General features: G+C 36.8%; 1 protein-coding gene and 1 long non-coding RNA gene across 2 annotated transcripts in view; one reads left to right on the top strand and one right to left on the bottom strand.

Moving 5' to 3' along the window:
- Positions 1-7,854, top strand: part of LOC139711319 (serine/threonine-protein kinase Nek10-like) — a 30,816-nt gene extending 22,962 nt beyond the window's left edge. Inside the window, exons 24-32 of the mRNA XM_071623219.1 lie at positions 197-346; positions 834-968; positions 1,634-1,755; positions 2,351-2,422; positions 4,744-4,890; positions 5,492-5,709; positions 6,136-6,253; positions 6,715-6,838; positions 7,779-7,854. Of these exons, the coding sequence (XP_071479320.1) occupies positions 197-346; positions 834-968; positions 1,634-1,755; positions 2,351-2,422; positions 4,744-4,890; positions 5,492-5,709; positions 6,136-6,253; positions 6,715-6,838; positions 7,779-7,854 (1,162 nt within the window). The remainder of the gene's footprint in view (positions 1-196; positions 347-833; positions 969-1,633; positions 1,756-2,350; positions 2,423-4,743; positions 4,891-5,491; positions 5,710-6,135; positions 6,254-6,714; positions 6,839-7,778) is intronic.
- On the bottom strand, positions 183-14,533 carry LOC139711320 (uncharacterized). The gene is made up of 3 exons (XR_011709511.1): positions 14,119-14,533; positions 6,116-6,255; positions 183-317 (listed from the first exon to the last, which is right to left on the bottom strand). It is a non-coding gene; the product is annotated as an uncharacterized lncRNA (long non-coding RNA).
- Positions 14,534-15,134: the final 601 nt, after the last annotated feature.

Genomic DNA, 15,134 nt, shown 5'->3' with positions numbered 1-15,134 from the left:
AATGACCACTGCTCATAGACAGAATTTAGTTAGAGGCAATATGACATTTGACCTTGTACTTTGCCTGAAGGTGTGTAAGCCTAAAGGCCAGCAAGACATTGTGGAAGTACAATGTAGCAATTCATATTGCAGACAAGATTATGTTGCAGATGTTAGAGAAAATACATAACATGTGACTTTCATACTTTGCTTGAAGGTGCTTGAACCCAAAACCTGAAGGTCGACCAGACATTGTAGGCGTAGCGGCTCACATTGCAGACAAGATGATGCTACAGATGGACAGTCTGAGAGCAAGCCAGATCAGCCTTGAGAAGAGGCTAGAGAGAGAACGCAAGAGAACTCAGAAGTATGCATTCTTGGGCAACGTGTCATGAAACTCTGAGAATTGTATAACCACCTCCTAAGGAAAGAATTTCATTGAAAAAAAAATATTGAATGATTTTGTGATTGTGCCAATTTTTTTTTTCTGGGTTTCTTTGAAAGAATCCATCATAATATGTAAATGTATGTTGATATAAGTATATCTGTGCAGGAGATGGGAGAAGAAGAATCAGTCCCCCCCCCCCCCCCCCCCCCCAAGTGTATAAGGATAGCTATAATAGCTTTATTTCTACCATTTCTTGCAAACACTTCAAGAGTTTATGGAATGAAATTAACAAATAAAATATGGAAGGGGTTATCATAAACTTCAAAGAAAAGGCGGGAGGTAAAAATTATGTCACCTACTCACCATCTCTCAGTGTGGGAAGATGGAAAATGTTTCTACCTTCCCAAGCTATCCTTGATAACAAAGAAGATACTTGATTGTTTTTATTCTTTGTTTATTTCCAAAGGCATTACCATGAAGCCACACGCAATATGCAGAACTACCACCGCCTGTTCCTTGCCTCCCAGGAGAAGATAGACAGACTAGTGAATCTCTCAGGGAGTGGTGGTGCAGCCAGCCTCAAGAGTGACTCGGATGTCAAGTATGGAAAACAACCCATACCTCATCACATGGGTGTACTACTCACTATCTCATCCCGGGGTCCTCTCATAACAATCTACACAAACAGATTGCACAGAAACCTAACATATCAACACATTAAGTGGACAACCCTGACCCTAACTCTAATCTGCTACATCTACAAACAAATCACACAAACATATCATTACCTTCAGTTTAGGACTGGTCCAGGGCTTTTACTGCCAATTATTGTGAGTTTTCTATTACAAACCAATTCAGTTCATAGACCTGAGATGCTATATTTTGACTTGTGCAACACCAAAGTTGATAGCGACACAAGGATCCATTTTGATTGTCCATGTTGGTGGTATTCACATACTTTTGCAAACACTTCTCAAATTGGCTACTGCTGAGATATACCACAAGGGAACAGGTTGTCTTTGCAGCCTCCTTCTTTCTTTTCTTGATTTGTTTGTTTGTTTGTTTGTTTGTTTTAGTTAAATTAAGTATAAATCCCATCTGCTTATATCTCTGCTGAAGCAGAACTTTGTGCAAAGTGAGTGATTTTTTTTTTTTTTAATTTTAAAACTTATTCTAACATCTCACTTTTTTTGTCCTATTTTGTCATACATTTCTAGGAGCAAGATTCCCTGTTAGCAATCCTCTATCTTTGTTTTCTCTTGGCAGTGATGTGTTTGAATCAGCTGATGAGTTATCCAGTACTCTAGGGAGTCAACCAGACATCAAACCACTGTCAGATGGTCCTCTGAATAACAAGCACTTAGCAGTAGACACTGACAAGAGTGCAGGTGAGAGAGATGCAAGGCTGGTGTCATTCTTACTGCTTTATCAAATTAGGTTCTATACTTGCTTCTGCTTTTGGTGTTTGTTTGTTTTGTTTTCTGTTCTTTACTTTTTGCAGAATGAATTCATTAGTGAGTACTGTGGCATCGAAAGTAGCAAAATTGCTTTCTATAGAAATTACCTTTTATCTTGTTTTGCACTTGAAAATGATTTAGCCCTATTTATTAAAACTGCGCACAAATACCATATTGTATATGACTGTAATATGTTGTACATAGATATATATTCTATGTTTTATGTTGTACATAGATACATATTCTATGTTTATGATTTGCAATTTGCACCAATATTTACACACTAAATCAATTTGACAGGTTAGTTGAGTGTCCTGTGTGACACCAGGTACACTCGAAACTTGTGCCACTGTCATTGCCTCAATGCTTCTATCTAGTTTCATTATTCCAAAATATTTTGGCTACACTGGAGTTTATAATTACCCTTTAACACCTGTGTAATATGATAAGAATGTTATGATACCATACAGCAGTATATTTCTGTTGATATCTGTGGGCTTGATTTTGATGTATGTATCTCCTTTAGAGAGTGGTATAGAGGAAGATGACCCTACTGGCTGTGATAGTTTGGATAGTAGTTCAGGCAGCTCCTCTCTCGGTGAGTACACTCAAAGACTCTTTCCCATCATAGCATGACTACCACAGGTGACTTCATATCATGTGATGGTTTATAAGATAACCAGTAGTTAACCAGTACTTAAAACTATTGAGACACATCCAAAAAATGACTGAATGTTATGAAAATCGGCAGCTCAAGTGCCTTACTCTCTGAAAAGTATCATATAATACTAATTTTGGTCAGTGGCAAAGCAAATGTGCAAGTCAAATTAGTCAAGGACTCACGGAGCATATGTGACCCTGCACCTCAAAACAAGCAAAAAGTTGCCAGACATGAATTTTTAGTTAAGACCATATTCTGAAAGAGCAGACTTTAAGCTTTAAAATGATGTATAACTCAAATCAAATGGACTCTCCTAACCTATCTAAATATTGGAAAGAAAGCACAAACTCAGGAAAAGTGTGAACTGAGAAAAGAGGCTCTGAAATACAGTGTCTATTCAAGCGCTTAATCTTTACCAAACCGTGCTGGCTGTGCGATGAATGGGACAAAAAACAGGTAGTAAACCACCAGAGTAACAACAATGAAGGGATTATAAGATTAAACTGAAATTAAGCATGCCTCTTTAACACATTCTGTCCATAATTAATGCCAACTTTCAAAGCAGTAGCACTATCCTTTCAAAAGTTATTAGAGTTGAAAGTGAAGAGTGTGGACAAGGTTTTTCAGAAATGAAAAAGGGATTCTAAAGACACACCTAATCACACTATTCTACCAAAAATGTTTGAGATAAACTGCTTAAAAAAAACACACTTTCCTGCCCATTTTATGATACCAAATTTTAGCATAATGTAAAAGAAGACCCGCTCTTTCAGAAAATATGAAAAAATCAAGTTCGGCTAGGTTGACCCATTTCACTTATTTTCAGTCCTCCCGCAAAATCAGTGTGTGCGACTTTATGTTCGTTTTGAGGTGCACGGTCACATATGAAGTTAAACTGTATGAAGATTTTCTTGAAAACTGAGTGCTTATAACTGGAATGTTAAAGTTTACTGGTACATGTACTTCTTTGGCCTGTGATTTAATAGAGAGGGAGAGAAAATGAAACTAGTTTGTCAAATTGATATTGTAACAATACTTCGAAAGCGGTTATGTAATTTTGATAATTTCATACATAAGTGTACACTCATACGCTGCATTTTGAAATGATTTCATTGTATAAGAGGCCTCATTACCCTGTTCAACCATAACACTAGTGCCAGGAATTAAAATGCAAGAGAAACAGATTAGATGGAATGTTATAGTAGAAATAGAGGATTAAAATTCTTAGGACAGTAAGATTTGTTTCTCATTCACACAAAACATCCCTCAGACAGCATGGTCTTCATGAATGTATTGCATTGTGTGTTTTAACCTGCTGTGCAGTGTGCGATTAATCATTCCTCAAGATAAAACTCTGTGTCTACTATGATTGCAGTGTTTGTAACAGAGTACTCCCTCCATCTCCCATTTCTTTATATTGTAAACTGCACCTTTCTTTTCTTTCATTCTCTTCCTCTTCTTTTCTAATGTGGGTTTTCCCACATCAACCTTTTCTCCCTGTATGTGTTGTGTGTTTCATCACTATTCCACCATCGACCCCCATTAGGCTCGAGTCTGAATTCCACATCAAGTCACAGTGAGGGAACTCGCACAGTACCTCGCCCCCCAAACTCCCCTCGCCCCAAATCCACAATCAGGAGACCCTTCACTGCTGAGTCACCAGGTGTGTTATACCTCTCACTCACTCTACATGACACAGCACTGGTTGAATGCAAGCATGCCTAGTGTTGTCGAGTTTTAAGTGGATGTAATATCGAATACATTCATCATAGCAAACCAGGAAAACTCTGACATCCATTTGTCACAAACCACAAGGATTAAAAGTGCATTGTGGAGAAAAAAGACTGAACATGATCATTTACTTTGCCCCCAGTCTTTATGAACCAATGAGTGAAATTAACTAAAACTCTGTGAGATTTCTATAACCATAGTTGTAACATAGTAGAAGCATGCTTTTAAAGTGTTGAACCATTACTGTGTCAGAAGTAAATAGGATATGACGTGTGGTGTGACTGATTATATCTCACCCATTGCATGGTAACATTTAAGTGTGTGTGTGATTGTCATTGACATACAGCATGCTATTTGTGTGTGGCTCTCACCCTGGTTTCACAAAAGATAATTTGTGTAGATGTAATCAATGTACAGTGATAGAAATGATATGTAAACTTCAGAACACTGAATCTAATTCAGACTGGTCCAAGCTCCAGAGTGTTTGTGTTGAAGTCAAATGGCTGTCTTCTTCCTTTGTGTGCCAGCCACCAAGGGACTTCTCTCTCCAGCAGACATTCCGTCTGGCGCCCTCACACATCGACCTTCAGCCACAACATTACATCGAGCCTTCAGTGGGTCATCCTTAGAAACACTGCGAAGACAGACTTCAGCCAACCAGAGAATTCGGCCCCGTGAGTAGCATCATCAACAACTAGCTCCTACCCATTCGTGATGACCATTCCCAAATACCTGGGGTGTAAAGTGCATGCTCTTCAATTCTATCACTAGATGCTGGTTAAGAACACAATAGTTCTTGTTCAAATTCATAAAATTCTTGCATAGAGTTCTTTTTATTGCAATTGATTGACAAATTGTCGTACTTTGATGTGAACAAGCACTGAATTGATCAGTGTTTTAGTAGTAGCCATTACAAAAGAAATCATGGACATACATACTGGGGCAGGAGTAGAACCTAAGACCTCCTTTTGCAGATGTAAGAAAGCACATAGTATTATAAAACGTTTTAAAGTGAGTTATACAAGCATGATCTAATACTTCAAGAGTTGATTTATAACAAGTAAAAGAATGAAGTAATGGGGTTTGGGAGAAAATATGTGTATGTTTTCGTATGGGTATTAATTTTAAGTATATGATTTCTTAGTTTTTGTATTTCCTTTTGTGTGCAATTTGTTATTTTCTGCATGAGTTGTGTGTGTGTGTGTGTTCCCCATCTCTTTTTTTTTCTCCTTTCCCTGGTTTTCTTACATCTCTTTTCTTATGTCTGTTGTGTAGCATCAGCAGCTGCTACTCTGACGATCTCACCTCGCAAGGTGCGTCAAATCAGTGACCCAGTCCTCAAGATCCTACACCTCATACACAAACTGATTTTCATCTGTCAGCTGCCACCAACTCTTTCACCAAACCCTCGCCGTAAGGTGATTGAACGCTTCAAGAGGGCGTTGTTTGCACCTCAGAGCAGCTCCGTCAATCTCAAAAGTGAACTCAAAAAGGTAAGCGTGATGTGCTGGAGGAAAGCATTGTTTATAGATTGCTGGGAATGCTATACTGATCTGGGTGATATTATGCAATTCAACACTTTATGGCAAGAAATTTATATCATACCTATAATCATCTCTTTGTATCTGTTACCATCTTGCTGTTTAGATAAACTGTATGCATATATTTGTCTTGTCAATGGATATAGCCATTTTATTCTGAACCAATATTTCTTGTACTACATTGGTTATCAGAATGCAGGTGTGTGTTGTTGTAAATATTTTGTGGTAGGTTAATGATTGACTGCACTACTGTTTGTTATTCATGCACTAATTAAAACAATATGTGCTGATAGCTTTTGAGAAACACTTCCAGTATCTACAAAATATATGACTCATTCATAAGCGTGAAGTAGCCTACCTTTGCCTTCATCTTTGCAGGTGATTCTAGGTTCCAGAGAGCTGATTGATATCAACCTTGGGGTAGGAGAAGCTTCACATCTCTTGAGACAAGCCACACAAGAGGAGGCCCTCTATCAGGTCACGGGGGAGAAGCCAGGTCTGTGACATGAAACACAAAACAAATCTCAGCTCTATGATTTGTAGCAATATATCATAGAAAACTTCACATGACGTGAAAAGTCCCTACAGTGAGACATCAAAGTGGTTTATTGTTGGCCAGTGACTGTTTACATGAAGTTTGTTTTGTTTTGTTCCTTTTTCAAAGAATAGGATGTGAATTTTACATTTGAAAAAATCAAGTAATCTGAACTTGAGGAATTAAGTCAAATATAGTCAGTTTCTGTGCAATTCCATAGTGTGATTTGTATCATACAATGTAAATCAGATTTTCTTTTAATGTTGTTGTGCAGTATTACCTTGAGATCATATTTTTTAAAGTGTTTTGTACTTAAAGTGAATTTAAAAGGTGGCAGACTTAAAGATTAATGTTTCATTTAGGTGTTTTTTTGTTGTTTTTTTTTTGTTAATCAACAACATCTTTTTCTCTTCACTCTCCAGCAAGTGTCTACCTACCAGTTGACCCTCACGACACAGACATTGGAATAACATACGAACAGATGCAGAACTTTATAGAGAGTGTGTTAGCAGAGAGTGGGTACTACAACATGGCTCCCCACGCCAGGTAAACCAGCAGTCTAATCAGTTGAACATTATCTTACAAAGGAAGACTGGGTATAGGTCTGCTACATCATAAACAATGTTAATCCTGTTTGTGGCTTGAGGGCTGTCTGATACAGGTCTAGGGCAAGTACCCCTGATGCAATTACCCCAGACCCTTCCCCTCACCCTAACCTTAATTCTAATCCTGAACATAATCTTAACCCTTACCCAAACTGTAACCCTAAACCTAACCCTAATCCTGATTTTTACTCTAACCATATCACTAACCAGTATTTAGCTAGGGATGATTGCCGTCGATTGTCCTGGTATGGTCTGATACAATGATAACTTTACGACAAAGGAAAGAATGACGTCTTTGACTGTGACATTCTGCTATGATGAGAAGATTATGTTTTTATATTCAAGATAAATTTGATGTCACATTTTATCAAGGTACGATATGAAGTTTTTCATGACTAGATTTAATCCCTAATCAAAAGTACAATGTATGTTGAACCACTGATGCTATGAAGTGAGTGTTAAAGTCATTGACTCGTTAGGTTTAAGTCACAGCTTGCATAGTTGTTCCAATGAAGTGATGTAGCACTGGAGTAACTTTTTTTTTCTGCAAGTGTACTATATGAGACAGCATGATAGTGACTGAATCATGTGATTTGCTGTCACAGTGTGGGAAAAAAGAAGTCTGGTTGCATTTTTTTAATTTGCTTTGAATATTATGCAGCAATTGAATCTTTATTTCTAAATGTCAAGAAGTATGGATTATGACAGTGTATTCGTAGATGTCTGTGTTGTATTGAACGAAGAGTTCCTCTTGAAAATGGGAAGATTTGTATTTTGAGAGAAGAGCCTAGTGTGGTGAGGAAGCTATCTGGTTGTGTTAAATGCCATGATTCTGTTTGAAAAAAAGTATCACAGCGTTCTCTATCATATTTTACCCTCAGGAGACGAAGCCAGCCCCTGGGACCTATAGGAAGAAACCCCTCGATGCTTCAGAGGATGACGTCCTTTGACATTTGACCTGGACATCTGACCTTTTGACCTGGACATCTGACCTTTTGACCTGGTGTAGATGGTTGTATTCAGCTGCTGCTCATGTGGTAGAAGTGAGATTCAGTGTCTTCACTCCTGTGATCAAGTTATAAAGGCTGCCTTCATCACTCTCTTTATTTCAGTGTGTGAGAGCTAGCAAGGAATTTTGCAAGGCCCAAGACATTACTGCTTGTCAGCCAAGCTGTTTGACGTTGATGGTACTGTGACGACACAACTCTATTGTGTAAGAAGTCATGCTACATTTGATGGTCTATCCTTTCATGGAAGAATGTTCATTGAATACCATGGAGACTTTCAACCATGTGATGGCAGAAACTTACCAGCCTGCTGTAAGAAGCTAGGCATGTAGAAGAGGACAGCTGTTAATCCTGCTTCCTCTTCATTTTCACACTAGCAGACATGTGGATAATCTATATGTGAGAATGACAAGTCTAAGAGACAAACCTGCCTTAGTTTGTATGATATACCTCTGATAATTTCCTGTCTAGGAACTGAACCTTGAAAGTGTTCTTTGCTAGAGTTGTTTGCATTTATTGATATATTGCTTTGTGCTTGGCTTGCATGTATATAACACACAGATGCCTTTATAATCTTTCATTTTAGTATGAGCTTATTATTTTCATCCAATGTCATACTGTAAAAGTGGTTTCTTTCGCGTACAGATACTTTCGCGGTTTCCATTGGTGCCGAATTTTTCGCGTGTGTTTAAATTCGCGGTCAGCAAAATCTGTGTGTGTGTGTTGACCATCAATACCATCAATACCTGCAATGCGCGGAATTTTCGTGTGTGTGCAACAGCGTTGTAACAAGCGGCGAGTTCAAAACATTTCCTTGCATGGTTAATTTCGCGCGACTTTTCGAAACATTTTCGCGTGATGTTAAATTTGCGGTTCAACCTTAAAACGCGAAAAGTGCGAAAATAAAACCACCGTGAAAGAAACCACTTTTACAGTAATACAGTTAAATGTACAAAGAAATTTAACATTTTACATACAGTGTAGTACCAATATTGATAATTAAAAGTTACCACTTAAACTGTTTTGAAAGTTATGTATTTATCCATCCCTCAAAAACTTGCTTTAATGACAATGCTTCAAATTCACCTTGATATATGAGCATTATTTTTTTCCGTCCACATGCTATAATTATTACAATAAAACTTTTAGTGAAGTGTACTGTAAATTCTCCGCATATTAAATGGCTTTTGCCTTTACTTTGAATCTAAAACCTTGCTGTATCACATTTGCCAAAGATCAGAGCATGTGTCATGCTGAGTGAACTAACCTTGACTTGTCATATTTTGATGAATGGGACAATGTGTCAATGTGTCAGCAAACCTCAAACCTTGTCACTCTGAGTCAACAGATCTGTGAAAAAAAAAAGACTAGTTGGCATTTCAGTACTCTTTTCTTGTGTGAAACGATGTCATCAGAAGATTTAACTCCCAGTCTGATGACTGATGTGTAAAGTCTTTTTGGCATGTGATGCAAGCCTAGAAAGCGATAGAAAGAAACCGTCTAAATCTTTGGCCCTGTCCAAGACAAGGAAAGATTTCACAGGTAGTAAAGACTTTGCGAGTTGATGCAGGAAAGTTTCAGAATGTTTATTACAATGCATGATACAAAATTCTCATAAGAGAAATGTCAAAATCTTTATTGGATCTGAAAGAGAACAAACAAAGTGGGCAAGAAGACATAAGGAATGGTGCTTTTCTGCAAGGTATTGAAAACACAGTGTCGTGTGAGAATGAGGCAGATAGCAAAAGAATTGAGTATTGATAATGTCGCACAGAATGCCAGGGAGAAACATTTGACTTACCAACACACTATAAGCTATTTCTCTGAAATAAAGAGGTTTATTTCATAGAAAGACTGGTCTCAGTTTCAGATATGTGTGACTAATTGCAGTAATTTATTAGGTGTTAGAACAATGCTTTCATTGTCTTCTTGAACAGAACAGATCTATCACATTGTTCTTCTGTACAGATAGTCCAGAAAATATTTATCAGAATGATATTTAGACTATATTCTCATTGTAAAGTATGTTTATTTTGTTTAGTTGTATTGTCAAGTATTTTTATAAAGAGTTTTAATGGAATTTTATGGCTGGATTTTAGCGTATGAACTGAACAGTAAGATAAATGCTAAATGTGGATGCTTTAGGCTGTGTATACGATTTGTGTAGTCAAACCACAGAAGGTCTTAAAGGGAAGAGTCACAGGAGATTGTACTGATATAAAAAGGCTTACTATGCACAGACTATTAACAGTTTGATTGGGTGTATGTAATATTGTTTTGATGCCAAAATGAGGAGCACTTGTGCAGAAGGTCATTTAAGATTTGTTTTATACTGTGCATGCAGTATTATGAACAGCAATAGCGTATCATGCCTGTTCATAATCAGGTTTTATACAAATCTGATGAAAAGAAGTATATGTGTATACACAATGAACTCATGTCTGCATACATGGTGAAATCTTGTGATGTTCTAGTCATTCGGTATTATTTATCCTTTCAGTGTTCAGTTGATCTGATGGGGATTGAAACCTCTTATTAATTCAAACCTCATCACAGGGCTCATAGACACAACATAAAATTGTTTACTTTGAAGAAGTGATTTTCATTAAGGAATTATTCACTTTCTCTTTTTAGAAAGGTAAGATTTCACATGAAAAGACAATTCCAAGAATGCTTTGGAAAAAGGAAATTGAAAAAAAAAAATAAAAAAGGAAGGGAAAAAAAAATCTGTGAGATTCATGCAGGATAAGTTTTTGATTGTATGACACATCACCCGAGATTTGCTTTTTACTTCATACACAATATTGCCAATGTTTAAGTAGCACTTAATACTGTCACATTAACTCAGTAATGATAATAACATATGGGATTTATCAGTCACCAAATCTATCTAATTATTAAATCAAATGTTCTAGGGGCAACCATATGCAAAATACAAATTACGTACTGGTACATAAAGAAAAGAAAACAATATAGTAAAATAATGTATGTCATACATGAAAATAATAATCAATTATTGTAAGCCAAATTAAACAAATACTTCTTGAGATTATACTTGAATATGATAATGCAGTATGCTATGTAAGTTGTCACCAGAATGAATATTTTTCCCTTCTCTCCTTAATGCATCTATTTGACATGTATTGCTGCAGAGCTAAATTGGACACTCAAACTTGTGTATGTATGGATTTCTTCTTATAAAAGAATTTGCAGATCTGAGCCAGGTGTTGCTTTGTGAAGCTGGAATATTAAGTGTTCAAAATTTTGATTTCCACTTCCCTGTTTTCATTTCACTGATGATCTGAACAACAGCCTTGTTTGTTTGTACATTTTCTGCACCAGAGTATGTTGAGTATGGGAGAAATATGACTTGGACAGAAATTTAATTTTGGGTGTTTAACATCAGTGTACTGTACTCAGAAAGTGTGGTCATGTTTTCAGAAAAAAAAGATTATTGTTTTTCATTCCAAGTGCAACATGAATGATGTTTATGTCCTTTTTAAAGATAGTGTTCATCATAATGTTATTGTGTTTCCATTCATTCCAGTGAGTCTGGTGAATATTAGTGCTTACATGATGTACTAGTAAGATTCTATGTTTTTGCAGTGTTGTTTCTTCTTCTTTTTCCTCAATCCGTCCAATAAGAGACTTGCACATTGGAAATTGTGGCGTGGCTAAGATGAAGAGTGCATTGTTGCTTTCTCATAGCATGAGTTAGCGTACGTTTGTGGTAAAATGATGGTGCTTTTGTCAATTGACTTCATACTCTATTTTGTTTGCTTTCAAAGATATGATTCATGACCTCTTTGGTGCTGTGACACCTCTTTACAGAACTTATATGAGGCACACATAGTGTATTGGTATTTATGTGTTTCAGCCTATTGTCCTTCAATCAAAAATCATCTGTTAGCTAAACCAGGGTGAGATGTAACAAAGAAAAAGAAAAGAATCCATTTTCCTTCAGTGATATCTATCAGGCCAATAAGTGTGACTCTGGCATATCTTAATGTGTTCAATCCAGGAGCAAGGTAGGTAGATTCTATGCCTCTCCTATGATGATGCTGAAGTTCAAAGTTCAGTGGGATCTAATGTTTATATGATGTGACAAATTATTTTTTCCCATATTTCTGCAAACATTTAGACAGGTGCAGGTAGATTGCTTGTTTACATTTAAAATGAAGTAGATCTGTACAGTAAAAGATTTCAGTTCATCATTCCAAACTTATGTGATGCGGATGTTATTTATTAGCTATTACTCTTCTGCATCAAACATAGCCAATGTCATATAATTGTAGATTATAATATACCTTGTTGACTCCGTCCAGAATGCTTTTGCTTGCGTGTGTAGTGTCCATGTATATTTCAGCTTCAATGATGTAATGATGCACATATGACATGTACATAATATTGGGTAAAATATGAAAGTTTTATCAAAAGCTTGTAGCCTGTGTGTGTGAAAAAAAAAAATCTCATTCATATGTTATTTGCAAATACCTTTCAAAATCATAATGGTATACTGTTGTTTCCATGCTAATAAGCTGCTGCGACTGAAAGGAGTTTATCTGTACAGTGTTATGTTAAAACTGGAAATCACTAATCCACCAACATCTGAGTGTTACATAATGCCCCAATATAAAGGTGTTCGTGACTTGAAAAGAGTTCACCTTACACAATATGTTGCAGTGCATAATGGAGATATGTGATGCTGGTGTTGGGACATTGGAATCGCCATGGTTGCTAATCTTGAATGCTACATAATGTATAAGATTATGTGAGATTTATGATACATGCTGAATGCAGGAAGATTGCTACATCCTTAAAGCAAACAGAATTCTGCTTTCTTTGACTGTTTAACATGTCCATGGTTGGAAAAAAAAGTTCATGAATGTATGGAAAGTATGTAGGCTGTGCCAAGGAAATGTTTTGTGCATGTGACACATAAGGCTTGACAATTTATAAGCAGGCCAAGGTAAAATACTCCACCCAGCATGTACTATAACTTTTGAGTCAAAAGTCAAATTGTCACACATCTTGTTGAGTGGACATGTAAATTTTGAAACACAGGCATAGCTGCATTGATGCATTGACTTGTTGGGGTCTTTTCATAGGACTCTCAGGCAGGGCTGACGTACTACGGCTGTTTTAGACACTGATTTCAGACATTTCATGTAGCTTTTTAATCGCTTGTAGAGATTGCACCAATATTCACAATGATGGATAACCCCAATATTGACAAAAAATTTATGGCTCGTTTTTGTGTGTGGCCTGTAATAGAAATTGACAATACTGATTTGACTGCAGGTATAATTGGGAGAGAGAGAGAGAGAGAGAGAGAGAGGGAGAGAGGGAGGAGTTGAGCATGATGGGATAGAGGAGGTTAAAGATTTTTGCTGCATCCAGTGATCAAAGTGACTTCAGCTTTAATACATTTACTCGCACAGTGAAGAAGTTTTATGAGGTTTAGTTTGAAAATACATGGCACCAGGTATTGAGAAGATGTATGCTTAAGTGTGTTTTTTTTTTCCTGCAAATTTGAATTGTAATGAAATTGTGATGAAATCTGGGAAGCAGAACAACTTTACATGTGACCCAGTTAATAATGAATGATTATGATGATCTGAAGTATTTGTTTGATAATATGATAATAAAGTGGGTGTAAAGAGATAATTCCTTGCACCTCTAAAGAGAGAAAATGATAACCTACAGAGATTGCTTTTCCTTGTTGTGTTCCTTTCAAAGATTCGAAGGTAACTCGAGATAAAGTGAACTTGCACACCCATGTTGTGGTATTATTCATCAGTATTATTAATGTTGCTTTCTGGCAGTGGTTGGTGTATGATCTTGTTCCTATCCTTGATGAAATGGATTTCATTTTGTCACCAGTTGTATTATTTCCAAGTGTTGTATCACAATGTCATGGACCACATCTCAATGAGTTCTTCACTGGCCTTTGCCAAAACCTTTGGTTGAAGCTTGTAGCATATGAGGGAAACAGACAATGTGATCCACGTATGGTATTTGTGATGCCACCTTGTTTTGTTTGTTTTCCAAGTTATCTGAGAAGCTGGTTTGGTTTCGTGTAACTTTAAGAGTAATTTTTGTTTTGTTTTACTTTCCCCTGTCACCTTTCTCATGAATTTCAAAGCAATGCCACCTAAGTATTTTGCACAAATTCTCCCAAATGACGAAAATACAGCATCACACCAATAAATACCTTATCTTGACCTTGTGGTTCATCCATGTCAAGATAGTTTTGAATGATTTTCCTGTCTTCTGGTGATGTGGCATCCCTAAGTTTCACTGCTCCTTTGTCTCTATGTCTCCAAACAAACCAAAGTCAGAATGAAGTACAATGTCTTCCTTTGTAGAGTTCTGGAAATAGCGCTCTAGAGTCCAAATCCAATTGCCAACATGGACTTCTGTGTGCAATGAAAGTCATTCGTCTGCCTAACACCACTGTAAAGTTTCCCGAGAAAGCTGTCCAATCCGTATCCGACAGTGCTGCAACATAATCCAAGTCTATTTTGCTGTAAGGGCGTAATCTTCGAGTATTTTTACAACACATATCACGCCATTTTAGTGCTTTTGCTGTCAGCTGCTAGAATTGGGTATTTTAGTTGGCTGTCATATAAAAGCTGGTATCCTATAGTATACATTCTAACCCTCTTCCCGTTTACTATTGATAGATTTACAACATCAGTTTCAGGCGAAATCATGATTTATCCAAAAGAGCGCTCTCTTATTTCGATGTCTTGATTTCAGTGGTTGATACGCGTGTTATACGCACTACTGTGAAATCAATTTCTCACATGTCATGTACATTATTGTGAACAAATTGTCGTCTGCAAGAGTCGTTTACATTGCGATCTCACGGGACAAGGTTCACCTTGGGAGCCAAGCGTGTGCAGTTCTGTAAGACTCATCCTCACTCACATCCATAAACAAATATATGAATGGGATATAGATGCCTTAAAGAACTTTGCACTGTTATAACATATTTCTAAATGATAAACAATGATCTACATATGCACACATGAAACTCATTGACACATTGACTCAACATTATGGCGCGCATTATGCACATTAATTAAATTAATATATTAATGTTATTTTATTGCTTGTTTGTTTTGTACGATAGAAAATACAAAGGTGATTTTATTATATCCATCTCACTGAAATGAACAGAAAAATGTATTACAGGAACACAGAGCACATTTTTCATATGTTTAT

The sequence above is a fragment of the Diadema antillarum genome, unplaced genomic scaffold (assembly GCF_040938485.1).
Source record: "Diadema antillarum isolate AM-2024a unplaced genomic scaffold, OU_Dant_1.0 seq00001642_RagTag, whole genome shotgun sequence".
NCBI classification, from domain to species: Eukaryota; Metazoa; Echinodermata; class Echinoidea; order Diadematoida; family Diadematidae; genus Diadema; species Diadema antillarum.
Note: the sequence above shows the minus strand (reverse complement) of the source record. Positions and strands in the feature narration are given on the sequence as shown.